Source organism: Triplophysa dalaica, chromosome 8, assembly GCF_015846415.1.
Source record: "Triplophysa dalaica isolate WHDGS20190420 chromosome 8, ASM1584641v1, whole genome shotgun sequence".
NCBI classification, from domain to species: Eukaryota; Metazoa; Chordata; class Actinopteri; order Cypriniformes; family Nemacheilidae; genus Triplophysa; species Triplophysa dalaica.
Window position 1 is genome coordinate 16821168 of NC_079549.1, and position 27962 is coordinate 16849129.

Consider the following 27962-nt stretch of genomic DNA (forward strand, 5'->3'; position numbering starts at 1 on the left):
CTCTAACACAGCAGTAGAATGTCACTGACACTTGCTTTAATTTGAAATATTTTGGATGACCGTGATTTTTCTTTTAAAACCTTTTTTAATGTTGGCAGGTGATTCAACAGAACGAGCCTTCAGAGCCGGAACCCCCCTGCAGCTCCCGTTATCGTTTGGTGGGCGTGTTGGTCCACTCGGGCCAGGCTAGCGGAGGTCACTACTACTCCTACATCATTCAGAGGAATGGCAGCGGTGGTGAGGGAGAGAGGAACCGCTGGTACAAGTTTGACGACGGCGATGTCACAGAGTGCAAGATGGACGACGACGAGGAGATGAAGAACCAGTGCTTCGGAGGAGAGTACATGGGTGAGGTCTTCGACCACATGATGAAGCGCATGTCCTACAGGAGACAGAAGCGCTGGTGGAACGCCTACATTCTCTTTTACGAGCGCATGGACACTCTGGACAAGGACAGCGAGCTGGTGAAATACATCACTGAGCTCACAGTGTCCAGTAAACCTCACCAGGTGAAAATGCCGTCTGCTATCGAACGCAGCGTGCGCAAACAGAACGTGCAGTTCATGCACAACCGTATGCAGTACAGCCTCGAGTACTTCCAGTTTATAAGAAAACTGCTGACCTGTAACAGCGTGTACTTGAACTCACCGCCAGGTACATTCACACTTTGACCTTTCTCTGTACGGTTTTATTTTGAAAGACAGAAATGATGATAGAAATATATTATTATCGTGTTAAAATTCTAATCTTTAATGAAAGACTGGGTCTATGTGACATTTGTGAGGTTTTTGCTCTCATCCAGCCATTGATTTTTAAATCTTTATCTCCGGCTTTTAGGTCAAGACCACCTTTTACCTGAAGCAGAAGAGATGGCTATGATAAGTATACAGCTCGCTGCTAGATTTCTGTTTAGTACTGGATTCCACACCAAGAAAATAGTCAGAGGCCCTGCTAGTGATTGGTAAGTGTCTTATTTTCACGTGTGGTGGTGACGAGATCTTGAACGGCTAGATAAACCTCATTTACCCACCCTCTTTGTGTCTTAGGTATGATGCGCTGTGCATCTTGCTTCGACACAGTAAGAACGTGCGTTACTGGTTTGCGCACAACGTCCTCTTCGCGTATCCGAACCGCTTCTCAGAGTACCTGCTCGAGTGCCCCAGCGCTGAGGTACGAGGAGCCTTCTCTAAACTCATCGTATTCATTGCACATTTCTCCCTGCAAGATGGACCTTGCCCTTCACCGATTGCCTCACCTGGACCTTCAAGTCAGGTCAGTCTTCAAGTTATTAGTGTTCAATTTAGCCTGTGCACAAAGTTCCTGCTCTCATGGAAAATATGGAAATATTAGGAAACTTTGAAATGGTATTTTCCAGACCCGTTGAACACATGCAAACGAATGAACATCTTAAGGAAACTAATACAGCATATTCTAGCTCTGATCAAAATATTTCTAAATTGTTCAGATATTGATGTGTAATCTTTGCCATTAGCTAGTATCACAATACTAGCCAGTTTACCAATAACATTATAAAATCGCTCATGTTGATGTTTTGTTTCTGCCTTAGGGCTGTGACAACTTGAGTTTAAGTGAACATCTGTTCCGTGCTGTGCTCAACCTGCTGAGGAGGGAAGTGTCTGAACACGGCCGTCACTTGCAGCAGTACTTTAACCTCTTCGTTATGTACGCCAACCTTGGTAAGGACCTATCGCCATCTTTGTTACATCCATGAACTATTAAAGGTGCAATGTGTAATTTGTTTGGAGGATCTATTGTAATGGAGGATCAATATAATATACACAACTATGTCTTCAGAGGTGTATAAAGCCCTTACATAGTGAAGCGTTTCGTTTTTATTACCTTACAATAAGCTAATTCTCTCTACATACATCCTGGCTCCCATAAATGGAATTCACCATGTTGTTTCTACAGTAGCCCTAAACGTACAAACTGCTCTACAGAGCCTGTTTTGTAAATCTTCTTCGGCAAAGAAACGTAAACGTTACAACATCTTGGTTCTGTGTCAGCCACCATAGTGCTTTGAAAGGGAGGGGTGGAGTAAGCAGTTGTTTGCAATTTGCAACCTCACTGCTAGATGCCGCTAAACTTCATACACTGGACCCTTTAAGTGACAGCAATGGTTTCAGCACTCCTCATGCCACTTCTCATTTCTCCCTGTCAGGTTTAGCAGAGAAGACACAGCTCCTGAAGCTCGGTGTGCCAGCCACCTTCATGCTTGTGGCTCTGGATGAGGGTCCTGGGCCTCCAATCAAGTACCAGTACGCTGAACTGGGAAAGCTCTATACTGTAGTGTCGCAGCTCATCCGCTGTTGTGATGTAACAACGCGTATGCAGTCTTCAATCAACGGTGAGTCTTGCGTCATAACATGGTCTCCAGGCTGTGCACATCCAGTAGTCTATATTGCCCAATGAAGATACTCATCCTTGCCCAGGATTTACTGACTGACACACTGCCATCTCCAGGCATGTGTGCCATGTTGGCACTGCTTGGAGCTGAGGGCAATTGAAATTATATGTAGAATAAAACGTTGTTTTTAAAACATTGTGTTTTATGGCATTGTGCCAATTGAGTTTTGATTGCCCATTTAAATTGAAACCTGATTCTTTTCTTTTAGGTAACCCTGCCCTACCAAACCCATATGGTGACCCCAACATCACAGCTCCCATCATGCCTCTGCAGCAGATGGTGGTCGACATCCTGTTTGTGCGCACCAGCTATGTAAAGAAGATTATCGAGGACTGCAGTAACTCTGAGGACACCATCAAACTGCTGAGGTTCTGCTGTTGGGAGAACCCTCAGTTTTCATCCACTGTGCTAAGTGAACTCCTGTGGCAGGTGAGCGAGATTACAGGTCACCTGGAATTCTATTTTATTTGACTCTTTCTGATGCTAATCATTGTTAATGTGTTTTTGCAAAGGTGGCGTATTCCTACACGTATGAGTTAAGGCCTTACTTGGACTTGCTTCTCCAAATCCTGTTCATAGAGGACTCATGGCAGACTCACAGGTTGGTCCACCTTTCCTTACTTGGTAGTAAGCAATAGGGGTCAACCGATTATCGCACAGGCTGATTATCGACCTCGATATTAAGCATATATAAAATTATAGACATAGGTCATTTTCATATTTATGAAGCGTGCTATTTGGCTCCAATGCAGCCTCCTCTAGTGTAACACGCCACTCTCTGGCTTTGCTGAAAGTCACGAGTCCGGCCAATCAACACTGACTGAAGACACTGAAAGGATTGCACTCTCGGACTGAAAGCATTTGTTAGCTCGAGCTGCTTAAATTATAGCGCATCAGTTGACGGATTAGGCATTTGCACATTATTTTAAGTCATGCCAATTCACAAATACAAACCATTTAATACCATCAAGTACTGGCTCTCAAAAAAAGATCTTCAGCGACACCGCGGCCACTCAAACTGCTCGCAAAAAGTGTCAGATTGAGTCATTTTTGCAACTTATTCCGCATAAAAATTCAGACATACACGTTATGTCCATCAGACAGATTAAGAGTAATACATGATTCGAATCTGTGATCGGTCTACTTTTATTTGTGTGTACTCATTATCCACAAAATATTTTGCTTTTGTAAAGAATGAAAATCTACAGACTGGCGTCTTTCAGGCGTCTCTGTCCGCGTGCATCTTTCTGAAACGCTTCATTAAAACAGCACGAATACTCGTCATAGAAACTCAAAGGATATGGCTAAAGAAAGCTTAAAGTGTCCACTTAAAATGATCCCATTAATATTCTCTGATTTACTGCGGGTTGGGCCGATGTCACACTACACATGTCCGGCGGATCCTCAGACAGTCCATAACCAAGAGGAAAGGTTAACATTCCCTTTAAAAACATCACCACTGTGAGGATAAAAGGTTTTTATTGTAAAGAGCGAAGGTATCAAGTGGAGCTCATTCTTATTGTATTTAACTATAGTAAACGTGTTTTAACCATGTTTTTTTTGGGCAAAGTTTTTGTCAGAGCTCTTGTTATTCTTAATTTTGAACATATTTTTCATTTTTACACCAGACATATATTTCGTTTTAAAATATCATTTATCGGTCCACTTGATCTGTAGTAATCGATATCGACATCGGCCCTGAAAAACTTACAATTGGTCGACCCCTAGTAAGCAATTGCATTGTGTAAACCAGCTAAAATTACAGAAAGAGTCTTCCTGGAGTGTAGGTGAAGTCCTTAATGTGTTAATGATTTAAAACATTCATGATCTACATCGGTGTCTTGTTCTGCTCTGTCCTTATGAACTGTTAGGATCCACAACGTGCTAAAGGGAATTCCTGATGACCGTGATGGGCTTTTCGACACCATTCAACGCTCCAAAAACCACTACCAAAAGAGAGCTTATCAGTGTATCAAATGCATGGTGGCTCTGTTCAGTAACTGCTCTGTGGCCTATCAGATTCTGCAGGTTAGCACTTTTTTCAGAAAAATGGCAATGAAGGGTGCACTTACAAAAAAATGTAACTTATGATTTTCCTCAAATCCAGAGTAATGGTGATCTAAAGAGGAAGTGGACATGGGCGGTTGAGTGGCTCGGGGATGAGTTGGAACGAAGGCCGTACACTGGCAATACCCAGTACACGTATAACAACTGGTCCCCTCCTGTCCAGAGCAACGAGACGTCTAACGGATATTTCCTGGAGCGTTCTCACAGTGCCCGCATGACTTTAGCCAAGGCCTGCGAGTTGTGCCCGGAGGAGGTATGTTTAGACTTGTGATGCCCCTTTAAGACATTCTGCAATGTTAGTGTAAATAAGTTTAAAGTTATCATTCCTCTCTGCTTCCACTCACTAGTCAGTCATGCCTTTTAAAAATATATTTAGTTGCTTCTTTAACTTCAAGATTTACTCTTGTAATGTACCTGATAGGACTGTTTGAGACCTGCCGAATGCTAAAAACCTACCAGTGTTTAACTATAGATAGGGCTTTGAGTTTTCGACTTGTTTTATTATTGTTTCCAGATTTTAGTTTTTATGCGGCTGTTTCTATAGTGCCAAATGCTATTGTTATTTGCTAAGTTTCATTATTGTCACCTTTGATTTCATGCCATTGTTTTACAAAGCCGTTTCTATGAAGTAAATGAGAATTTGCTTTATCCAATCATTTCATTTAATTGCAGATATCGCAAATGTTGTAAATGTATGCAGACTTAGAAATACGTAACTTTTGAACCAGTATGCATTAATAACTACCATTTCAAACTAGTGTCACTTAACGAAGCACGAGGCGGTATCTGAAGAGGACGCAGGCCGGAACCCGTCCTCTGCACAGCAACTTTTGCCAGGGGAAGTGACAGGCCAGCCACAGCAAACCGTAAGACTCATACGGCCCTGCAACACTGGTGCCATCTGCGTACATTCTTGATGTTTACAGGGCGGGTTGTAGCCAAATTCATCTTCCATCTCCCTCATAAACAACTCTGAATAAGATGTTATTTCTCGTGTTCTCAATGTGATAAGCCTCAATGTGTTAACTAAGTGATCGAAAACTCTAAGCCTTGGCTATAGTGTAGAAGTGAGTTAAAATAATCTGTGTTTGGTGTTTTTTTTGTTGTTGTTGTTGAAATGTGAGACAGTTTTTGTTCATGTTAATCTGACCTGTACTCTATTTGCATGCAGGAAGAACATTGCAATACTAAACATGCTCTCTTTAATGCAGTCACGCCACTATTTTATCAAATCTGTCTCTCATTGATTTGTTAGCTTCAAAATGATCTTCCCATCTCAATTTATACATGGCCCTGTTTACACCTGATGTTAACATCTCGGGAGAATGCACAGAGATTGTTAGAGATTGCCATACACACATAGTGACGCATGAACCTTGTTAGGGCTTATCTTTGATTTCGCAACTGCCTACTTTACTAACTTCATCTCTTTTTTTTGTCATGTTAGTACAGCACAAAGTAATTACACTGTTGCTTTAAAACATACTTCCATGTTTTTATCTCATCACGATATACTTGTTTAAGTCCCACAGCTGTTACCTAAATTTAGTGATAGTTCACCCAAAAATCTAAACTCAGTCATGATTTTATCACCTTGTCATTTAAAAGCTGAAAGGCTTTTTTTCTTCTGCAGAATACAAAAGATATTTTGAAGAATGTTGGTAACCAAACAATGGCCGTATCCATACACTTGCATTGGTTTAGTGTTGATAAAATAGAAGTCATTGGGTGGCACTGTTGTTCGGTCACCAAAATTCTTCAAAATATTTTTTTGTGTTCTGCAGCAGAAAGAAAGTCTACAAGTTTGAAATGACAAATACATGATGAATTTAAATTTTTGGGTGAACTGTCCCTTTAAGAAGTGTTCTGCACATCTACATCATCTGTTTTTTGACTCCAATGCATCTGTATTTCGCATACAATGATCCAGATTGCCTTTAACTGATGTAATATCGGGTGTAAATAGCTAGTCCCTTGTCTATTAATGGTGTCTCTTTGTCACAGCATGTTTTGGTAAATTAACATTAAATAACATACAGCATATTCAGGGCCTTTATACAATGTGGTCCTTTTTTGTAGAACTCTAGCCCTGAAATCACAAAGTAATCATCAGAATCATTTAGATTTTTGATTGAAACTGTCATTATGTATTTTCAGTCTTTAACTTGTGTAATGATGTTTTTTTCAGGAGCCTGATGAGCAGGAGGGACTCGATGAGCCGGAAACTTCTCCACCGGAGGACACCGCTCTGTACCCTCATTCTCCAGGCACAAAATTTCAACAACAGGTACTGAGCCTCGCTGCCTACTAGTGAACACATACGCAAAATACATACCAGATATATACAGTATTCCAGTTTCCAATCGTAATGTAATCATTCATACGATCTCGTGTCTTTCAGCAGAATAACCTCCCACATACGCAGCCATACACCGGCCCCGCAGCACAACATGTCAACAACCCTCAGCGTCCAGGCCCACGAGCACAAGAGAACTGGGAGCCCACTGAGGAAGTGCCGCCGAGCCAGACTAAAGACTAACAATATGTTCTCCCACTGTCCTCCATCTGAGTTCTCCAGCGAGATACTCGAATCCAGAGCAAGGCCAGGCCCCACCATGCCGCTCCACTCCAGAGCCCGTGTAACCAGAACATTCAGCTTCCCTCAATTTCTAACCCTGGAGTGGAGCCCTCTCACTGTCTGCTCTGCAGTATTAACTGTCAAAAGTGTAACTTGCGGTGGACTGTGCATATTGTTTGTAATAAAACGGGCCTGACGCACTTGTCTCATGACAAAGGTGTACATACTATGTTAATGTTTTGACTGTTCGAAAACAACAGCACTTGAGGTTGTTCGGAGACCGCGCAGATTCATGAAAATGGCAAAAACAAACAAAAAAGATGCAAATGTTGAAAGACAAAAAACAGTTTTATCCCATGCTCCGTAGTAAGGTTTGGGCCGTTTGGGTCATTCTGCTTTTCATCATTACATTATATTCACGTCGAAGCTTAACGGGCAATGGCACCTGGTGAGCGAGAGTTGGCCATGGAGTGTGAACGATGGGAGGGTTGGTTGATCTTCATAATGTTTAGTTGATGTGAATGGGGTGATGCAACTTTGTTCTGAAAATTCCTATCGCCTTTTTTCTTCTGGTAATAATTCAGTCATTTGAAGGCTTCAGCTGACACGCTGTAACATCTTAGCATGGCTTCACATCGAACTAGTATAGCCGAAGGGAAACTCCGTGATTTCTTTCTCCACAGCTGTTCAGAAGAGCTCTTTCGTTGGCCCCCCTTCATACGCTCTTCTAGATTTGATGTAAGAAATGAGTGGCTTTACAATTGCACACGTTTCCTCTGATAAATATTTGTCTGTCGCTTAGTTTTTGATGATAGGAATTTTAGAGAGAGAAAATATATGCAACCGTTTGCTACGCCAGGATGCCTGGAACCTTTGCGGACTAAACTGGGTTTGCTTATTTGTCTCTCTTTGGTTGAACCTTGCGCAAGACAAATGACCTCCTGGCAGTTTAGTTGCCTGCTCCCTGATCACATTTGTGTACTCAGTGTGGGGACTCTTCATTTAAGGAGAATAAACGTAAAGCAGGGTTGTATCATAAAATAACTGCTGGTTAGTCATGTTGCAACTACAGTTAGTAAAGTTTCTTGGATAAAGGAGTAAACATCGGTAGATACAGTATGTATTTAATTGGTAACTTGAATGCTTTTTTTCCTTGGATTTTGTTGGAAAAATACCAAATACTCCTGCAAATGAAAATATTCTGCCCATCATATATTTAAATATTTTGCTGTTTTATTTTATAGAATTTATTTTGTTGTATTTCACTAAAAGAATAATAGAATTTGATTTAAGAGGAACATTTTTGTCCTTGTGTTATTTTTAAAGATTATTGACTGTACAGAGTTCTTCGCCCTGTTTTTTGCCGACTTTTGTTTTGGCCATGATGTGACGTTGAATTCTGAAGCCACAGTCACAATGTTGACTTTCACTTTGTGAGGTTTTTGTGCACAGAAATATTAGAGAAAAGCATTGCGCCCTTCAAGAATAAAGACAAAGAAATCAGGAAACTCGTCTGGTTTATTGTTATGAACGTTCAGAGCTGCAAAACACTTTAACATATCTTGTCTTTTTCTAAATTATCACTCCAGGACAGTTCCAACTTTCTTAAAACCACAAACTGAATAATATACAGCTGTGGAAATTAAGATACTATTAAAATGTATCGGCATTTCTAAACGTATTGTGGTCATTCCAGTCCAACGTCTGTTTGATTTCAACAAATCGAACCTCAGAAGTGACAAAATTATCCAACAGCATGTGACCACGGTCATAAAATCCAGGTTGGCACAAACAATTTCTTTTTTTTTTATAATTTAAATCATGTAGAAATATTACCGTTGTATTGCCTAAGCGTGAACTTAAATTTGGGAAAAAAAATTGGGAAAAAATTATTGAAACTTTTCTGTGGCTGTAATTGCAAGCAATACTGTTGGTAGGTCAGGCATTACGTTTCCTAAAGTGTTTAATTTCACCAAAATTCCTTTACGCATTTAGAACTAGTTTCATATCAAGTGCTTTTAGTCTTAAGTGGATAAACTTTTAAAAGCCAAGTACTTAATTTAAAAACTAGTTTCCAGTCGGAGACAAAAATACATTAAGAGCATACTTTCTAGACTAACTAGAATCACATTTATATACAACAAACCTTCAAATGTTAAGCTGAGCATATCTAGGCTAGAGACCATATTTACTATAACAGGATTTTAATCAAATATGTTTTAAGCAAACCCAGTACACTACCCAGTACCCGTTGCACAAAGTAGGTGTGCAGTCCCCAGTCACTTATACAGCCTTGCTAACATGCAAAATGTATATGTGCAAAACAAGTCCAGAAGAACAGTGATCTTAATCTGAACACTACTTTCCAGGGCAAAGATGCCATTGATGCTGAAGGTACCATAACTGTATGCTGGACATCTTTTGTGCATAGGAAAAAAATGAAAAAGGCAAAACAGATTAAATTCGTTGGGACACTTTTATTATGAAGATACATATTAGTTTTCTTTGTCCTGGACGGTCTTTGTTCCACGCAGTCTGCCAGTACGACGGGCAGCGATGAGACCGACTTTGCGTCCAGCGGGTGCATCCCTCCTGATTGTTGAGGGTTTGCCAATATGCTGATGGTTACCACCACCGAAGGGATGCTCAACAGGCTGAAAAAGAAAACATATTCCGTCAGATTAAAACCATCACAGACGTGCACCTCACAAATAAAAATACCTCATAAAATCATAATGCAAAGCTTCGCTTACGTTCATAGCCACACCACGGACACGAGGCCAGCAGTTCCTCTTGGCCTTATACTTGTGGTATGCACGTCCTGCCTTCAGGATGGGTTTGTCAATTCGACCACCACCAGCAACAACACCTTTAGATACGACAGTAAACTTCAATACAATACATCATACAGACACATTCCTGAGGCAATAGTACACAATTAATCTATGCAAATCTTAGACACAAACATATTCAGGGCTTTTAATCACAACTACTGCCATGAGGTTAAGAATAAATGGCAAAGTCAGGAATCTAGAACACAATACCACAACAATCTACGCATAAGTATCAAAAACCTCAGTCTGCTCACCAACAACAGCTCTGTTTGCAGAAGAAACAACCTTTTTGCATCCAGAAGGAAGTTTGACTCTGGACTTTTTGGTCTCAGGGTTGTGGGAGATGACTGTGGCATAGTTTCCAGATGCGCGAGCGAGCTTGCCTCTGTCTCCGGGTTTCTCCTCAAGACAGCAGACAATGGTACCCTCGGGCATGACGCCAACAGGGAGCACATTTCCAATGCAAAGCTGGGCTATAAAAAAATCCAGCAAAAAATTGATCAGCACATCTATGCTTGACTGCACATTTGTGTACACTATTCTCAACAAAAAGACGCAAAATACTACACTGAAAGATTACCTTTCTTGCCACAGTAGATGAACTGCCCGGTGTGAATACCCTCAGCTGCAATGAACAGTTCTGTCCTCTTCTTAAACCTGTATGGGTCACGGAACATTACTTTGGCCAGAGGAGCCCCACGGCCAGGGTCGTGTATAATGTCCTAGGGAGAAAGCAGATTTGTTTCCTTAAGCCACTGGATGACTTCACCATAAAGTGCCAATATTTTATTTGTTAAACTTGTGCAGTTTTACCTTCACGATTCCCTTGATGTAACCATGACGCTCGGCAAAGTCAACATGACGGAGTTTAGCAGCACCCTTTCTGTGCTTGACATGGGCTTTGAAGACTGAGCCCGCACCTTTTCTCTGTCCCCTAATCACACGTCCCATTGCGGCCTGTATAAACAAACAGTAACACATATCCAAATTTAAAAACGCCACGTTAATTGAGAATCAAGTATGTAACATTCTAATATTGTCTGGAAGTGTTTTTATTTGTTGACAGACAACAATTATTTAACGTAAGCCTGAATAAATGACGCACGCAGTTAGCAAACAGACTGACGACACAAACGAAACATTAAATGTAACACAACTACACGTTCGTTTGTCTCGTTTAAGTAATTAATAATAATACTTGGCCAGAGAATGCGTTACTCATATAAGCGTACAACATGGTAATAGTTCAGCGGTAACACAAATACCGGCGCTCGCCGCGTACTATCAGGCCACTACGACATCTTTCACTTCAAAGCTAAATATCCCGTTAAAAATAAAAATGTAGATACCTAAACGCATCTCATACATATGCTACAATATTGTGTGGACATTATACGACTCATTATTTACGTGGATGGTGAAATTAAAACAGTGATTTTAATCAGATGGAGCAGAGAGACAGAAAGTTCTTTCTCATACCTAAACCCCGTTGACGGAAAGAGGAAGCGTAAGGGAGGAATGAAGATTTTCTTCCGGTGAAATGGGGGCGTTCGAGAACCCGGATGTTGTTCTGTCGGTTATTTCTGGCGCGCCTCCTGGAGGTTGATAGTGGAACACTTTCTTTTGAATAAAAAATGACACCTGTTATATTATTATGAGTCGCTGAATAATCGTCAGATAAACATTTTCTCCTTATATGTATTATTCTAGTTTGACGTCTTATATATGGATATGTGAATAACAGAATGTTAATATCTTATGATAAAAATGAACACATTTTCATAGCAAACCATTAGGTGGCAGCATCGAGTCAAGCACCTGTCTATTAAAGCATAACATGCTTTTTGTGTGTGTGTGATTAACGGTTTTCCACACAAAATTATCCTACATGACAATGAAAATAACGTTCTGTTAAAATATACCCTTGATGTCTTTAATATTTAAGGCAACGTCAAAGATTCATAGTGATCATAGTTAAATGAAATTCATTTTTTTTTTTTCACTAAAACTACCGAAAACAAACCTATACAGTCGATGAGGTGCTATTTCTCATACACAATAAAAACGCAATTTTAGATAAAAAGTTAAGTCTGCTTTAGGGTCTTCGTTTTAAGCAAATCACTAATAAGCAAATAAATGTCCTTAAAGAAAGGACATCGTCACACTGTTGTAAAAAATTCCAGACGTGTATAGACATTTATCAATATAGTATGTACAATGAAAGTGTATTTACACAATAAGGGATAGGTATTCTCCTTTGATTTTACAGATCAACAAAAAAGTTATAAATTTATTTATTTTAGACGGCAAAGCACGGGAAAGCTCACTCTCGCGAGATTTCCCTCCCAGTGACGTCTTTCCTCCGTTCTCTGATCCAATGGCATTTAGCCTGAAGCCAACAGACGCCGCACACACTGGGCTACTATTAGCACAGCGCACAGAAGACACGGATACTGTGAAAGAAACCTACATTTTGGGGGTTTTGTTAGCTTACGAAAAGGCCCGTGGGAAGATAACTTACACTCGTGCATTTCCTATTTTTTTCCACGTCTGTCTTGGCAAAAAAAGCCCTTGGAGAAGGACAGGATTGAAAGTGACGTCGTTATAAAAGGAGACTTGGCTGAAAACCTATAACGTCAGTCAACAAAGAAAAGCTTCTGTGAATTAAAGGAGTAATCCTCACTTATTCTCTTTAGTTATGAGTCATGTGGTCGTCGACGGTTCACACGGTCTAGATCAGCAGGAGGTAGGTTGGAAATATGTGTTTAAATATGAGAGGTCTATAATCGGTTTGATCTGTTGGCTTTGACGTACGGGTTACGTCTCGAAAGCTAGTTCGCTGTCCTACTAGACAGTATTCGTCGCGTCGTGGTGCTCAAACCTGCTGTCTAACAAGGCAGCTCCATAGGTGTTGAGACTCGGCTGTAGTTCCTCGTGCACTGTGGCTGAAAATTTCCATTTATTTAACGTATAAAATTAAGAGTTTTCGAAGAAAAAATTAACATTTGGGGTAAAAAAAAAGCTTATGTAAAACGACGCGTTATGTATGTGTCGTATTTTTTTTGTTCCGCTAAAGTAAACCGTAATATTGAGTTTTTGATCATCGGGGTATTTATATCAACAGATTATACAGAACACTGGGCTTGTCAATAAATGATATTTTGATTTTATATGATAAGATAATGTTAATAGACGCATGTCACCGAAGTCTGTCCGGCATTTGCTTTAGAAAAAGACTGCCTGTGCTCGCGGCCTGTCCTTCCCTTTAAACCCTGTTTTTTGCATGCGACAGCCCGGTTATAGTTGATACAAGTTTCATTGTTTATGACGGTTGTTAGGTCATTCACTACGTGATTCAAAGGTCTATGCGAGAAGTTTGTAGATCCTTTGACGAACAGGTTTTGACTTTGAGGCATGTTATAAAACTATAGAAATGGTCACATCTGTTGATCGCAACAGAAAGTAGGTTTCGCCTCAGAATGTCTAAGAACAGCGTAAGTCTCGAGCGTTTACAGTAGAGTTTATATGTGGCAAGACACTGAAGATAATTCATATTTGTTTTCATAATGAAATGTGTTTGTAAAGTTGTCTAAACCGCCATTTTGAAGTGGGACTACTGTTCCAGGCGGATAAACGTCTCATAAATCCTGTGGGTGGAGTTTGTAGTTCCATGTGTAACTAAAACCTGATGTAAACATGACACCAGTTAATCGCATAAAATTGAGCAGAAATACATTTGAATAATACAATGTTTTAATTTTTACAAAAGTTTTCTTTGTCTATTAGATTTGAGGTTTAAATGGTTAGTATTTCATCATTCATGAGAAACGGTACCTCGCAGGCTTCCACTGTAGTTTAATGTCTGTCTGGCTTTACAAGCATTTTTGATCTTCAGAAATCAATAGCATGTCACGGATGCCATTCAGCAGTGCAAAAGTTATATACACGGAACAATAAAGTCAACAGCACTTATAAAAATGAATATCCTTAGTACTTTTTTTCTGTATCAGCATCGGTTTGTATGCATCTAAGTATTTTGATTCATCATCTTGTCCTGGAGTTTGTGACTCACTGTGCTCTTTCTGTGTTTTCAGCTTGCTGTTTTAGACTTGAACTCGGCTGATGGGCAGGGTGCAGGCATTGGTCGTAAGTATTCATATATCACGTCATGTCTTTATTTCAAACAGTTCAATGTTATCAATATTTATTCTTTTCCAGGGCGTTACATTCCTCCACATTTGAGAAACAAAGATGCACCAAAAAGTGGTATGCAATTCTAGTTTGCTTGAAAAGTCCTCCATCTTTAAATGCACATGAACTGCATGGGCGTTTCTGTTTTTCTTGTGGCCAGCGAGTTCTGACTCCAGTTTTGGTGATTGTATGTGTAATACATACCTGGATCTCAAATTCCAAAGAAAAACCTAATGCGTTTTGTTTGCCACCTGGTTTTGAGGTTCAGTAAATCAAGAAAAGCCGCTCTCTATTCCATCACTTCTAAAAACGGCACTTCTTATTTGTTTTGTATTTTACAGCAGAAAATGCTTATTCCTCTGGTAGGCAGAGCGGTTATTCGGTGGCACCAGCACAGAGCTGTAAGTCCTGGACAGGTCTTGCTGTAGGTGCTTTGTTTCCAAGATGCATGAAAGTTTAATTCAATACTTTCAGAGCTAATACTTTGGGGCCAGTCTATTGAGCCAGACATATAGAGCTTGGGTCAGTAGCAAAGCATAAATCGCTTTGACTGCTTTGTGTGATCATAATGCAGCCGTGGTTGCATGCATTTTCCTCTTTATCTTATTCACTCTGAATATAAACAAATAGTTGAAGGCTTTTTGCTATAGCTCACACACGCCTTTGAATACTTCTGAATGTAGAGATGTCTTGTAACAATGTGAAACTGTTCCCCAAGTTTCTCCTAACCAGTATGCTCAGAGTTGGCACCCTGAGGGAAACCACAAAAACTGGCATAACTATCCAACTGGATGGAATGACTTTAAGATTGGTAATTATTATTATAAAAACCCTACATTGCTCCTGAGGTCCTTTAATTGTAAAAGGATGTTTTTAAGCGCCCTGTGCTCTGCTTAGGTAACCAGAGATATGTGTCCCAGGAGCTTTCGTTTTATCACACCTATACTGGTAGCTGGCCAGACAAATGTGGTATATCTCTATGCATGTGACTTTTGGCATAACCCTTCTGTGCTGCCCTTTACCCTCTGTGATGTCACTGCATTATAACTGAAACCCCGCAGGGGGCCTGAAGTTTGTAGAGCTTGCTTCGAATGTCAATAGCATGCATGCGTGTGCGCATCATGTAGTACTTGTATTAGGGCTCTCAAACGGTTAATCACATCCAAAATAAAAGTTTTTGTTTACACACACATATATATATATATATATATATATATATATATATATATATATATATATATATATATATATATATATATATAATTTGCATATTAATTTTGTAGTTATAAACACAAAAACATACACAAGTATATTGATTCAGGAAATATTTAAAGTATTTACCAATAAATAAAATATTATATAAATTTAATAATTTTTATTTTACTAAATATATGCATTTATATACAGTATCTCACAGAAGTGAATACACTTTCCTCACATTCTTGTAAATATATCATTTTATCTTTTCATGTGACAACACTGAACAAATGAAACTTTGCTACAATGTTAAGGACTGAGTGTACAGCATGTATAATAATTTGCTGTCACTCAAAATAACTCAACACACAGCCATTAATGTCTAAACCGCTGGCAACAAAAGTGAGTACACCCCTAAGTGAAAATGTCCAAATTTGTCCCAAAGTGTCAATATTTTGTGGGGCCAACATTATTTTAAAGCACTGCTTTAACCCTCTTGGGCATGGAGTTAACCAGAGCTTCACAAGTTGGCACTGGAGTCCTCTTCCACTCCTCCATCACAGAGCTGGTGGATGTTAGAGACCTTGCGCTCCTCCACCTTCCCTTTGAGGATCCCCCAAAGACGCTCAATGGGGTTTAGGTCTGGAGTCTTGCTTGGCCAGTCCATCACCTGTACCCTCAGCTTCCTTCGGAGTCGTTATCATGTTGGAATACTGCCCTGCGGCCCAGTCTCCGAAGGGAGGGGATCGTTCTCTGCTTCAGTATGTCACAGTACATGTTGGCATTCAAGGTTCCCTCAATGAACTGTAGCTCCCCAGTGCTGGCAGCACTCATGCAGCCCCAGACCATGACACTCCCACTACCATGCTTGACTCTAGGCAAGAAACACGTTTCTTTGTACTCCTCACCTGGTTGCCGTCACACAGGCTTGACAAATACGTTTTTCTTGGTCTCATCAGATCACAGGACATGGTTCCAGTAATCCATGTCCTTAGTCTGCTTGTCTCCAGCAAACTGTTTGCGGGCTTTCTTGTGCACCATCCTAAGAAGAGGCTTCCTTCTGGTGTGAAAGCCATGCAGACCAATTTGATTCAGTGTCGGGCGTTTGGTCTGAGCACTGACAGGCTGACCCCCCACCCCTTCAACTTCTGCAGCAATGCTAGCATCACTCGTACGTCTTTTTCCCCAAAGACAACCTCTGGATATGACGCTGAGCACGTCCACTCAACTTCTTTGGTCCACCATGGCAAGGCCTGTTCTGAGTGGAACCTGTCCTGTTAAACCGCTGTATGATCTTGGCCACCGTACTGTAGCTCAGTTTCAGGGCCTTGGCAATCTTCTTATAGCCTAGGCCATCTTTCTGTGGAGCAACAATTCTTTTTTCAGATCCTCCGAGAGATCTTTGCCATGAGGTTCCATGTTGAACTTTCAGTGACCAGTATGAGAGAGTGAGAGCGATTACACCAAATTTAATACACTTGCTCCCCATTCACAACTGAGACCTTGTAACACTAACGAATCACGTGACACCAGGGAGGGAAAATGACCAATTGGGCCCAATAGGACATTCTCACTTGGGGTGTAATCACTTTTGTTGCCAGCGGTTTAGACAATGGCTGTGTGTTGAGTTATTTTGAGGGCACAGCAAATTGATACTGTCATACAAGCTGTACACTCACTTCTTTACGTTGTAGCAAAGTTTCATTTCTTCAGTGTTGTCGCATGAAAAGATATAATAAAATATTAACAAAAATGTGAGGGGTGTATATTCTGTGAGATACTGTATATGTGTTTATAAATGCCAATTTAATATGCGCCGTACACAGACATATGTTATGTAAACTCAAAGTTTTTCTGGATGCGATTAATCGCGGTTAATTGTTTGATAGCCATAGTTTTTATTTGAAATAAAAATTAACGTTACTAATAACCAAACCACTTGTTTACACTCCATGAGTGAGTTTGTATGCTAAATTAGGCCAATTTAGCTTTGACGTGTCTTATTGCTGCCACATGGGTTGTTTGTTTGCCATGAGTTTTAAATTTTTAAGTGACTGGATGTAAACTTGTTAAATGAAGAGATGTCGACTTTGTCTTGTGTTTGTGGCTTGCCTAAAAGGCAAAAAAAAGATTTCTTGGTGTCTGGAAATCAGTCTTTACTTCTTGGTGTTCAAGTAGGTCAGCAGTGATTGGTCTTTGGAAATAAGCTTGTGTTTGGGTTACAAGTGGCATAACATCTGTGGTAGTGCGAGGTGCATTTTTTTTGAAGTTCTAAAGACCGGACATGCATTAGCCCCAGCTAATAACTGTGCTTGTCATCTTCAGTCTCTCCTGCTCGTACCGACAGCAGTGTAGCCACCAATGGAAATGAAGATACAGCCAGTGTTATCAGCTGGGCTGATCGCTGTGGTAAATTTGAGCATCAGATGATGGCATGGCTTGGCCTGGTTTGGTAGTTTTGTGGCCAGTGGGTTATCATTAGTCTGTATAAGCTCCATGGGATGTATGATTTTAACTTTGCGTGTGTTGGTTTTTGGGTTTACAAGTCATTTGATGGGAAGTACATTGCATTATAAAAGGAGTGTGAATGTTTTATTCAGACTTGGTTTTGGTTAGAAAGGAATAGCTGAGTGAGTCAACCCTGGTTTATTTTTGTTTATGCGGTGGTGATGTTGGTTTGGTTTCTTTGTCTGCTGTGTCTGTGCATTGTCATGAACCTGTTTGTCTGGTTAACTAAACCTACATGAGTTCTCTTTGCTGCAGTAGGGTGAAATTACTTAACTGGTTGTTTCAGTTCTGTCTCTCACTTAACCATCACCACTGAATCCTGTGGGTTATACAGTCTTTGCTTTAGAGGTGTCATGCCCATTCAAACAGACGGGGCACGTGCCCCCTCATATTTTTGAACAGTCAATTTTGCATGCAACCTCCAAATGACGAGTTAGGCCCAATTCACATTTGCCACACGCTTATTTGTTATTTTAAATGTAGCATACGGCGCTACATTTTGTAGGTTTTTTTATGTCACTTGAAGAGGAAAAAGTGGCGCGGCTCACGTTTTTCCGTGTGGGTTTGGACACGAAATGCGACTCGGGCCTTAAGAATCTATTAATCAGTTGCACGATGCTATAGGAAGACACTATATCAGTTATGAGTACAGGTACAGGATCTTAACATTTATCAATCCAGCAACAGAAGCAACAGCGCTAGCTTAAGATGTAATCAGCATCTGCGTGCGGTTGGGAGCTCAGCTCACGGAAACTATGCTAGTATGCGCCGTCATATTGCATACAGCTTTCAGTTGCTTGAAAATAGACTATTTTGAGGAAACAGTGGATTACCTTTGACCTGCCACTCTTATTCCACTCGCAATGCAGAAATACGATGCAGGCCCATTCTTGCTCGAATCAAAGGTAAATTATCAACATGTATTATCTCTTACATGTGTTTTATTGAAGGAAATGCATCTTAATCGGCTTAAACGGATGTGCAGGTCACTATACTTCCTCATCAAGTGCGCGCTCAGGTCTGTGATGCTATCATATTCATGCCAACAGTGCCACTGTTCGAGAGCAACCGAACTATGACCACCTCCTTCAGGTAGTCTCTGGTTCCTTAGCCAGGCACGCACCGGGGTTCGCTTTACAGCTTTCATGCGAACCGTGGCCTGTTCCGAACTAAACTTCCAAGTGTGAAAGCCACCTTAGTTAAAGTAATATATACAATATAGTAAATAATACATAAAGAATTGACACTTTTCATATATTAAGAAATGGATGCAAATAAATTGTATATTTTTGTTTCATACTGGAAGGAATTTTGTAATGGAGAATAAATTTGTATAAAAAGTCAGTTTAAAAATGGGTAAATACTTTGCATACAAATGAACATAGAGAATAAAAGTTAAAGCAAATAAAAATTACGTTAACAATGACTCTTTTACTACTATACAACACTATTTGATATATGAATCTTCTTCCCGTGCTAATTTCATTCTCTCGATGATCTGGGCGATGTGAATACGCTCAAGAGATATTCTCTATAGTATTGCGTTAAATATATATTTGTACGGACAGGACATTTTTCTGTGTATTGTGCACACTGTGCCCCCTTACAAAAACTGGGTGCATGATGCCGCTGCTTGGCTTTGAACTAGACCATAACACGAACCAGCCGTCAATTACCTGATCTTATTTTTCCTGTTTTTTTGTTTGTTTGTGAAAGATTCTCCAGGGTGGGATGGCGGTCGCAGCAATGGTTTCATCAATGGGTACCACGACGGTCGTATGAATATTACTGCAAACTTTGTACGTGGACCTCCTCGCAGTGACAGAGGGGGACGTGGCGGCTACAGAGGCAACAGGAACGGTGGTTCCTTCAACCAGCCAATGCATAATGCAGGTGAGATCTGGTGTTTCTGACAGAAATGTTTACCCAAAAATGTTGTCTTCATTGTGTCACCATCAAGTTGTTCTAATGAACATCGAGAAAGATCTTTGGAAGATTGCTTGTAAACAAGCAGTTCTTGGTCACTATTGACTAACACAAAATAATAACTCAGTTAATTTCTTTGTTCTTCTCGTTTGAAGAATGTAGGAAAACAAACAGTTCTGGGGTAGTTTTGACTGCTTTTGTTTTTAGGGATGATCTGATCGGATATTTGTATCTGGTATCGGTATCGTAAGGTGTTGGGTTCGATATCTTTGCTGTTATGCTAGTGTGAACGCTAAGAGAACCAGGAATTTTTTTGTCTGGACCAAAAGTACCAAACAAACCGAACTACAAGTATGAACACGGCCTAAATGGTATAGATCCTACTAGTGGACTCTGAAAACAACAGTCGATTACACGAAATAATTACACAACATGTTATAATTCAAATGACTTTCATTTTATTGTTTCGTTTAAAAAACATTTTAAATAGCATACTAAAACATTTAAAAACTATTAATAATTATTTTATTTTATACGTGTAGGAGGAGCAAAATGTTTTAATATTAGGTTAGATCTAGCATGCATTTCCTTTGTGCCAATTGCAGCGCGTTCAGAAATGACCACTTGAAAGACAAGTTGTGGGGTGTTTTGAAGGAGGAAAATGGTAGGTTTTACGCAAAATATGTCATATCAAAGTGGCATATTAATAATTTCACTGGAGCCATGCTTAACCATACTGTATTGGTTTCTTAATGCCACAAGACGGAAGCGTGGAATGCAGGCATACAACTTAAAAGTAGATAATTGTAAATGTCAATATTTAAAATTCAATGCATGAAAGACGGATTGACTTGATTATTTGATATACATGTGCTTTTAATGAAGTGTTGTTAAATATTTTAAGCTTCATGATTTTACTGTAATACACACTTTTACTAAAGTTTCATTTAATTTGATTACTAAAATTTAATTTAAGTTTACTTTTAGAGTCCTAAAAAAACGAATTAAAGAAAAAAGTTAGTGGACTTTAAAAGGTTGTATAGGCTACATATTTTGAGCCCTTTGAGGTTCAAAAGGAGCAAAATTACAGAGCTTTCGGTCCGCGTAGGGTCCCCATTGAGTTGACGTGTTGTTACATTTTTGGAGTGGTAAGCATCAGGTTAAGTCGTAGGGTAAGTGGCTCTTCATAGGCTACGGCGCAAGTCCGATGCACGAGTATAAACTGAACTTAACACTGACCAAAGAGTGGCCAAGAACTGTTTGGTTACAAGCATTCTTCCAAACTGTACAAAGTACAGATGTTGAGCTCTATTAATGTAACATGAAATTGTAGGTTATGGCGGTTACGAGAACAAAGATGGAGGCTGGAATGCTATGGTGAACAGAGATGCCTACACAAGCTTTGCCGGACGTTCTGACAGAGGAAAGTCTGCATTTTTCAATGACAGAGGAACCGGATCAAGAGGAAGGTGAGGAACGGCTGTAAAACTATCAGCATTTAATTGTTATTCTAACATAACAAAACCCAATTGAAGGATATTTCAATCTAAAACACAAGCATCACTGGTACTACAGCTCGTATTGCTCTCCACACCATGTGCTGTTACTTTTCCAGAAGTCCTAAAATGTTGCTACCCTGTATCTCATCCATTGCAGTTTTCTGAGAGATTTGTATTCTAAACATCATTCATGATGTAATGACGCAGTGTTTTCACCGTTACCTGCTGAATAAGGCTGTTTTTGGCAGGTATGAGCGTGGAGGGTTTGCAGGGGGAACAGGAGGGAACAGCCGTTGGGTTGATGAGTCCAGAGATGAAGAGGACTGGTCAAAGCAATTGCCCCCCAATGAGCGTCTGGAAAAGTGAGATAAGAGCATTGTGTCCTCTGTCTTCAGAGAGTCTGCTCTGTCGTAATGAATAAGCCATTGTTCTCACTCTCTCTTGCTCCCCTTCTTCTCCATCCCTCTCTCGTCCTCTGAACGTCAGTGAGCTGTTCGCTGGGAGCAACACCGGGATTAACTTTGAGAAGTATGACGACATTCCTGTGGAAGCCACTGGAACGGACTCCCCTGTGCATATCGATAGCGTAAGATTTGTGATGATGATTCCTGCCGCCTTAACTAAATATGACGTGAAATGTAGCTGATGGATTGAAATGGTGAATGATTTACTGTGTGTGTCTGTTTAGTTTCATGATGTGGATATGGGGGAGATCATTATGAGCAACATCGCCTTGAGCCGGTACACGCGCCCTACTCCTGTTCAGAAGTATGCAATCCCTATCATCAAAAGCAAGAGGGACCTGATGGCCTGCGCACAGACAGGTAGGTCAAGAGTGGCCTTTGTGTATGAATGACGCGTATGTTAGCTTTTGACATAGCCAGTGTTTGTCGTATGTGACCATAGTAATGTTGGGTGGTAAGTGCGTTAATTATGAAAATGCATTTGTAAGCATGTTTTATTATTGTTCTCCGTTTAATCAGGCTCTGGGAAAACTGCAGCCTTCCTGCTTCCTGTGCTGAGTCAGATCTACACTGAAGGACCAGGAGAAGCACTGCAGGCCACCAAAGCCAGCACCCAGGTATTACAGTTACAAGAAAGTTCAATTTAGCTAAAATCTCTTTAGTGGCCAAAGTTGAGCAAAGTGTCTTCTGAGGTTAAAGTGATAGTACACCGACATTTAATCGCCCTCTTGTCATTCCAAACCTGGATGGCTTTCTTTCGCAGAACACAAAAGAAGATATTCTGAAGGAAGTTGTTAACCAGCACCCATTCACTTGCATTGGTTTTGTGTCTATACAATAGAAGTAAGGGGGGGGCAGTGCTGTTCGGTTAGCTTTCTTCAAAATATCTTAATTTGTGTTCTGCAGAAAGCCATAAAGGTTTGAAATGACAACAAGGTGAGTAAATGATGATAGAATTAAAATTTTCGGGTGAACTATGACTAAGTTGTGAAGGCCTACGTTTGTCAGTTTTGTTACAGAGTTTTGTTTTATGTTCCTAAAGCAGGAGAATGGAAAGTATGTCCGGCGCAAACAGTATCCCATTTCTTTGATTTTGGCTCCAACAAGAGAGCTTGCCCTTCAGATTTATGATGAGGCCAGAAAGGTACGTCTGTCCTGCCATAACCTAAGTTTGAGCTTAATAGTTGAGTTCACATTTAAAACTCTTATTTGCATCTGTGCAGTTTGCCTACCGCTCCAAAGTGCGACCTTGTGTAGTTTATGGAGGTGCTGATATAGGCCAGCAGATTCGTGAATTGGAAAGAGGTTGTCATCTGCTTGTGGCCACACCGGGCCGTCTGGTAGACATGATGGAGCGGGGAAAGATTGGCCTGGACCACTGCAAGTAAGTGTAGTGTAGAATGGATTTAAACCGTAGAAAGGTAACCCGTACACTATGAATAAGCTTGTTTCAAGGACACGAAGACAGCATTTCTGGAACATCACTCAAAATAAAGTACTATCTTTTTTTTTAGTTATCTGGTCCTTGATGAGGCAGACAGAATGCTTGATATGGGTTTTGAACCTCAGATCAGACGTATTGTGGAGCAAGACACCATGCCCACTAAAGGAGCTCGCCAGACCATGATGTTCAGTGCCACCTTCCCCAAGGAGATCCAGGTATGCGTATGCTCGCATAAGATCAACCAGCACGTCAATCTGTACTACAGACTTGAATAACAAAAATGAATACAAACACATTCTGCTTGTTGTTAAGATTCTGGCCCGTGACTTTCTGGAGGAGTACATCTTTCTGGCTGTTGGGCGTGTGGGTTCCACCTCCGAGAACATCACCCAGAAGGTGGTCTGGGTGGAAGAGAATGACAAGCGCTCCTTCCTCCTCGACCTGCTCAATGCTACAGGTATTTCCACCGCTTCTCATTTAGGATTTTGTGATGTTTGTGCTGTCTTGTGGAAATGATGGTATTAGCTTTGATGCCTATAATGCAACATCGGTGTCAAGACAGGTGAGAGGTTTTATGTAATATTTTGATTATTTGTTTTTAGAACTGTTACTCTTGGTGTTCGTCTGCTCCAGAAGAGAATTCTACAGTGAAGAATTAGTTGCATAATTGCAACAAATCATGACAATCGTGTTTTCTGAATATCTTCAGTCCTTTTAATGACTTTAATAAACTGTTGATTTATTTTTGGAAATCATATAAACGTCTTGTGTGTTAATAATGTGTAAATTCAGAGATGACAGTATTTGAGATGTTTCTCTTGTGGTAATAAGCAAAGGAGTACAAGGTCTGCCTCCTTGGTTATGCTTTTACCTGTATCCATAGCAACAAAGCATAGAGAGACAAATGTATTTAGATAAGTCTTGATGGTCAGTGTTACCATGCCAACATTATCCAAGCAGAGATTATTACTGCTGTTAGGCTGCTGTTTGAGAACATAGTGGGTGGGGAAGGGAGTCATGTTGCTAATGGCAAACTGTGCACGAATGGCAATCAAAGCTCAAATTGACTAGGGTGGAAATGTTGAAAAGTTGTGGCAATTAGTGAATACAGATAATCCAAGTAGGCGTCTTATTTGAAGTAATAGAAATGATACCGATTAACATTTTATACTTGCAGGGAAGGATTCTCTCACGCTGGTGTTTGTGGAAACCAAAAAGGGAGCAGATGCGCTAGAAGACTTCCTGTACCACGAGGGCTATGCTTGCACCAGTATCCATGGCGACCGCTCTCAGCGCGATCGCGAGGAAGCGCTCAGCCAGTTCCGTTCTGGACGCTGTCCTATAATGGTTGCCACTGCTGTGAGTGTGGAGTCTAGGTTCTCTGAAAGCTTGTGTTATGTGTTTCTAGCGTTTCTCTGATCTGACACTGTCGTCTTTACAGGTGGCTGCACGAGGGCTTGACATATCCAATGTGAAACATGTGATCAACTTTGACCTGCCAAGTGATATTGAGGAATATGTCCACCGCATTGGGCGTACAGGCCGCGTGGGAAACCTTGGTGAGATTTGCAGACAGTAGATTTGTGTGGTTTTTTTTTTTGCGGAAACGCACCCGATATAATTATTTATTTATTTGCAGGTTTGGCCACATCGTTCTACAATGATAAGAACAGCAACATCACTAAAGATTTGCTGGACATTCTGGTGGAGGCCAAACAAGAGGTTCCTTCCTGGCTCGAGAACCTGGCTTACGAGCACCAGCACAAGAGCACCAGCCGTGGACGCCCCAAGAGGTACAAAAGCGCTAATTCTCTGAAGACCTTCATGTTGGAATTTGAGTTTTCTAGACTTGACACGTTCCTCACTGGCTTTCTTCTGCAGGTTCTCTGGAGGCTTTGGAGCCAGAGATTACCGGCAGATGGCTGGGGGTGGTAACACTTTTGGTAACCGTGGTGCTCGCAACACCGTTGGCCATGGAGGGAACCGCGGTTTTGGAGGCAACAAGGGTTAGTTTCACAATTTTTGGCAGTGGATTTTATTTTTGTTTGAACAGAGTGTTGCTAATTTTGAAATCGATTCTGACTTTAGTGTCTAATTTAGGTGGCTTTGGGAGTTTTGGCAATGACACCTTTGGCGGGAACTACGCTAACTACGGAGGAAACTACGCCCAGGTTGACTGGTGGGGCAACTAAATAAGTTTGGAGAGGGTCACCATGCCAAACCACATGTTATCATAGCCAGACTCTCCCCTCCGTGTAGCTTTATGAACTCGGTACATTACACGCTGTGATTCTTTGCCTGCATTCTAAAGCGAGCTGATAAAGATGAAGATCTGCGCTAAACCCGGAGCAGAATAACACTGATGTCAACTTGTGTATTGGATATAGAATATTGCAAAGTTTTCTTTGTTTAAAAAAAACAAGGGTCATTTGTATGTGAATGTACTGTGCCTTTTTGAATATAGACAGGTATTTAGTTTCGTTAATTTTTATCGAGTGAGCTCGGCCAAGAGCTTAATTTGTTTTCGCTGTGAAGGCGTTTGCACGCTTGTACTTTCTCAAACCTTGGCAAATCCTGGGATAACGTGGCTCAAATGAGTCGCTGTTCCATTTGAATTTCAAATTCTCACTAATATCAAAACGCACCTACGACTAAAACCGACAGAGAAGCTTTGCGTTCGACTGCGAAGCGCTCCGTGAAGTGACCGTGTCATAAGGGATAAATAAGTCTGACTTATTTTAGTTTTGCTCACTCTATCCTGGAGAGGCACCCATTTAGGGATATGGTTGTCTTGATAAAGGCCATTCCAGTTGTGATGTTCATGACAAACTATCGGAAACACACAGTGTTTTAAATTTCTGAATGCTGGAACTTCGTACTCCACTTGTTTTAATTGACAGTGTTATGGCAGCTAGTAAGAACCACGTGCTAGCCACTGTAAGTGGGCAGCGTTTTTGTTTTTATCAAAACATTTTGGAGAAGCAGATGTGGTTTATTAAAAAACGGTGAGTTTTTTGATAAAGTGTTTCTTTAGAAATGTCAAACGAACAAAAAATGCCTGCCATCCTGAAAATGAAGTTCAAATGGCTACAAACGGACCACAAAACCAAAGCGAACATGGCTGCTTTGGTCAAATACGCATGCTAGTGTTTAGTTTTTTGGTCAAGGAGAGAAGACGAACGAACTGTTGCAGGCTTTATTTTAATACAGACGTCCTCTCTTTTCAAGCTGCGTGGCAGACATGGCTCCCATTTTCATAGGCGGAGGGGGCAGTTCTTTTCGAGGCATTAGCGGATAGGGAGTTTGATGGGTTAGGCCTGATGCGAGTGCAGTTATAGACAGGCCGCCATTTTAGCTTGTGAGGGCCCCACTGTTCTCTATGCAGGGCCAAACTCCTCCTTATGGAACACACATGCTGTCTGAAGTTCATCGGGTTAGATGCGACCTAAACCACTGAACAGTAAGAGCCAGTTTTCTGCTTCTTTTCGTCAGAGGAGAGAATCCTTTAAGTGGAGGAGAAACAAGGCATTTAACATAAGTGCAATAGATTTTCTTCTCAAGTGAGTTGTGCCTTGACTTCTATTTTATTTAATGATTTTTGTTTTAGTTGATGAATACAAACAGATGCACTGACAGTATTGAGAACTTCAAGTTGAATGGTGCTACTTAAGTTAGGTCTAGGCCCGAGTACGTTGTGCCCATCAAGTTTTACAAAGTTCTTTTATTGCACATTTAGAGTTTTTTATAAATGTCTTGAGTGTACGTCCTCAAGCTTCCAAATATTGTGTGAGGAGACAGGAGAAACGCAGCTTGTTTACAAAAGGGGAAGGGTTCTCAATATTAACCAGGATTTATTTGGGACCAGGGCGATCAGCAGTGGGGAATTTAGCTATTTGCACACAGATTTCTAGATTCTACTTTTGCTGCTAGTTTTGTGTAACTTATTAAGCATTTTTTGAGAAATATTTATTTTTATAAGCCTCAAAGTGATTCTTTGAAAGTTTCAAGTAACTTGACCAAAAGACAATACTTAAACACTGGCACTTGAATGTTGAATGTCACCTGTATGCGTGAAGTTTCTATTTTTCGGGGTAGTGTGAGCTTTTTAATGTTTCAGACGTGTTGGACTTGCTCAGTATATCCACAGCTGGAAAGGGCTCGACGGCCGCACGCAGCTGTGGTTTAACCAATTGGCAGTCAAAATTGGAAATGTGCAAAAACATGCCAAGGTTTGCAATCAAAAGTCATTTAAAAAGGAAAAAAAACTATTGCCTTTCAGTGCAAGGTGTCCAGATTCTCCAAACATGTGCTTTTCTTCTGTATTTCAGATTGGCATTTGTTCTGTTTTTGTTTCTGTCAGTGTCTGGCACATGGCAATCTTAAACATGTGGTTAATCTTCATTGTATTTACATATATGGCAACTCTGGTCTTCTCAGGAGAAGCTGCGATTGTCCACGCTAGCAATAAGTCTTACTACGTATTAAAACGCTGATATCACACCCCCTGGCCTCGATTTCGATGGAAAGCAGTGAACGGCTTCCTGAGAGGACACCAGAGCTCTGTAGATTTAGAATTTGCTTTATGTCGTAGCTTATAGGCTATGCACTGCATGAGAGGACTCGGCTGTGCGTTTATTGTATGATTTTACCAAAATAAACATTTCTGATGCAAATTCCTTTGAAAAATCAAGCATGTTTTCTTATGTAGCAAAAAATTGGGTCATTGTACTGTACCAGCTGTTCTTGGCGTGACCTGAACTCAATGGCGTGTTTGACATTTGGTTGGCACCAGTTTGTTTACAAAATAGAAATTCGTTCTCTAACTA

At 40.6% G+C, this 27962-nt stretch overlaps 3 protein-coding genes across 14 annotated transcripts in view; 2 read left to right on the plus strand and 1 right to left on the minus strand.

The window, feature by feature from the left end:
- usp9 (ubiquitin specific peptidase 9) overlaps positions 1-8581 on the plus strand; it is a 29411-nt gene extending 20830 nt beyond the window's left edge. For 4 of the 10 annotated variants that reach the window (XM_056754464.1, XM_056754466.1, XM_056754468.1 and 1 more), the window contains 12 exons: positions 99-654; positions 838-961; positions 1047-1272; positions 1568-1697; positions 2183-2368; positions 2637-2857; positions 2941-3029; positions 4300-4456; positions 4536-4748; positions 5254-5361; positions 6684-6782; positions 6897-8581. In XM_056754464.1, the coding sequence (XP_056610442.1) occupies positions 99-654; positions 838-961; positions 1047-1272; positions 1568-1697; positions 2183-2368; positions 2637-2857; positions 2941-3029; positions 4300-4456; positions 4536-4748; positions 5254-5361; positions 6684-6782; positions 6897-7034 (2247 nt within the window). In that variant the 3' untranslated portion in view covers positions 7035-8581. The remainder of the gene's footprint in view (positions 1-98; positions 655-837; positions 962-1046; positions 1273-1567; positions 1698-2182; positions 2369-2636; positions 2858-2940; positions 3030-4299; positions 4457-4535; positions 4749-5253; positions 5362-6683; positions 6783-6896) is intronic. The other 6 variants (XM_056754465.1, XM_056754474.1, XM_056754470.1 and 3 more) reach the window with 3 other exon arrangements.
- A 949-nt stretch (positions 8582-9530) lies between these two features.
- Positions 9531-11507, minus strand: rpl8 (ribosomal protein L8). Its single transcript, XM_056754478.1, has 6 exons — positions 11387-11507; positions 10721-10864; positions 10488-10629; positions 10162-10380; positions 9827-9942; positions 9531-9727 (listed from the first exon to the last, which is right to left on the minus strand). The coding sequence occupies exons 2-6, from the start codon at positions 10856-10858 to the stop codon at positions 9569-9571; spliced, it is 774 nt and encodes a 257-aa protein (XP_056610456.1). The 5' UTR covers positions 10859-10864; positions 11387-11507; the 3' UTR covers positions 9531-9568.
- A 782-nt stretch (positions 11508-12289) lies between these two features.
- On the plus strand, positions 12290-27962 carry ddx3xa (DEAD-box helicase 3 X-linked a). 3 transcript variants are annotated; one of them, XM_056754475.1, is made up of 18 exons: positions 12290-12653; positions 14002-14053; positions 14126-14173; positions 19520-19696; positions 21063-21198; positions 21477-21590; positions 21715-21814; positions 21917-22052; positions 22212-22309; positions 22735-22836; positions 22916-23076; positions 23207-23351; positions 23449-23593; positions 24314-24495; positions 24578-24695; positions 24776-24929; positions 25018-25142; positions 25225-27962. In XM_056754475.1, exons 1-18 carry the CDS (start codon positions 12606-12608, stop codon positions 25326-25328), a joined length of 2145 nt encoding a protein of 714 aa, XP_056610453.1. In that variant the 5' UTR covers positions 12290-12605; the 3' UTR covers positions 25329-27962. The 3 variants fall into 3 exon arrangements, with proteins under 3 accessions (XP_056610453.1, XP_056610454.1, XP_056610455.1); XM_056754476.1 differs by having other exon boundaries at positions 25237-27962; XM_056754477.1 differs by lacking the exon at positions 14126-14173.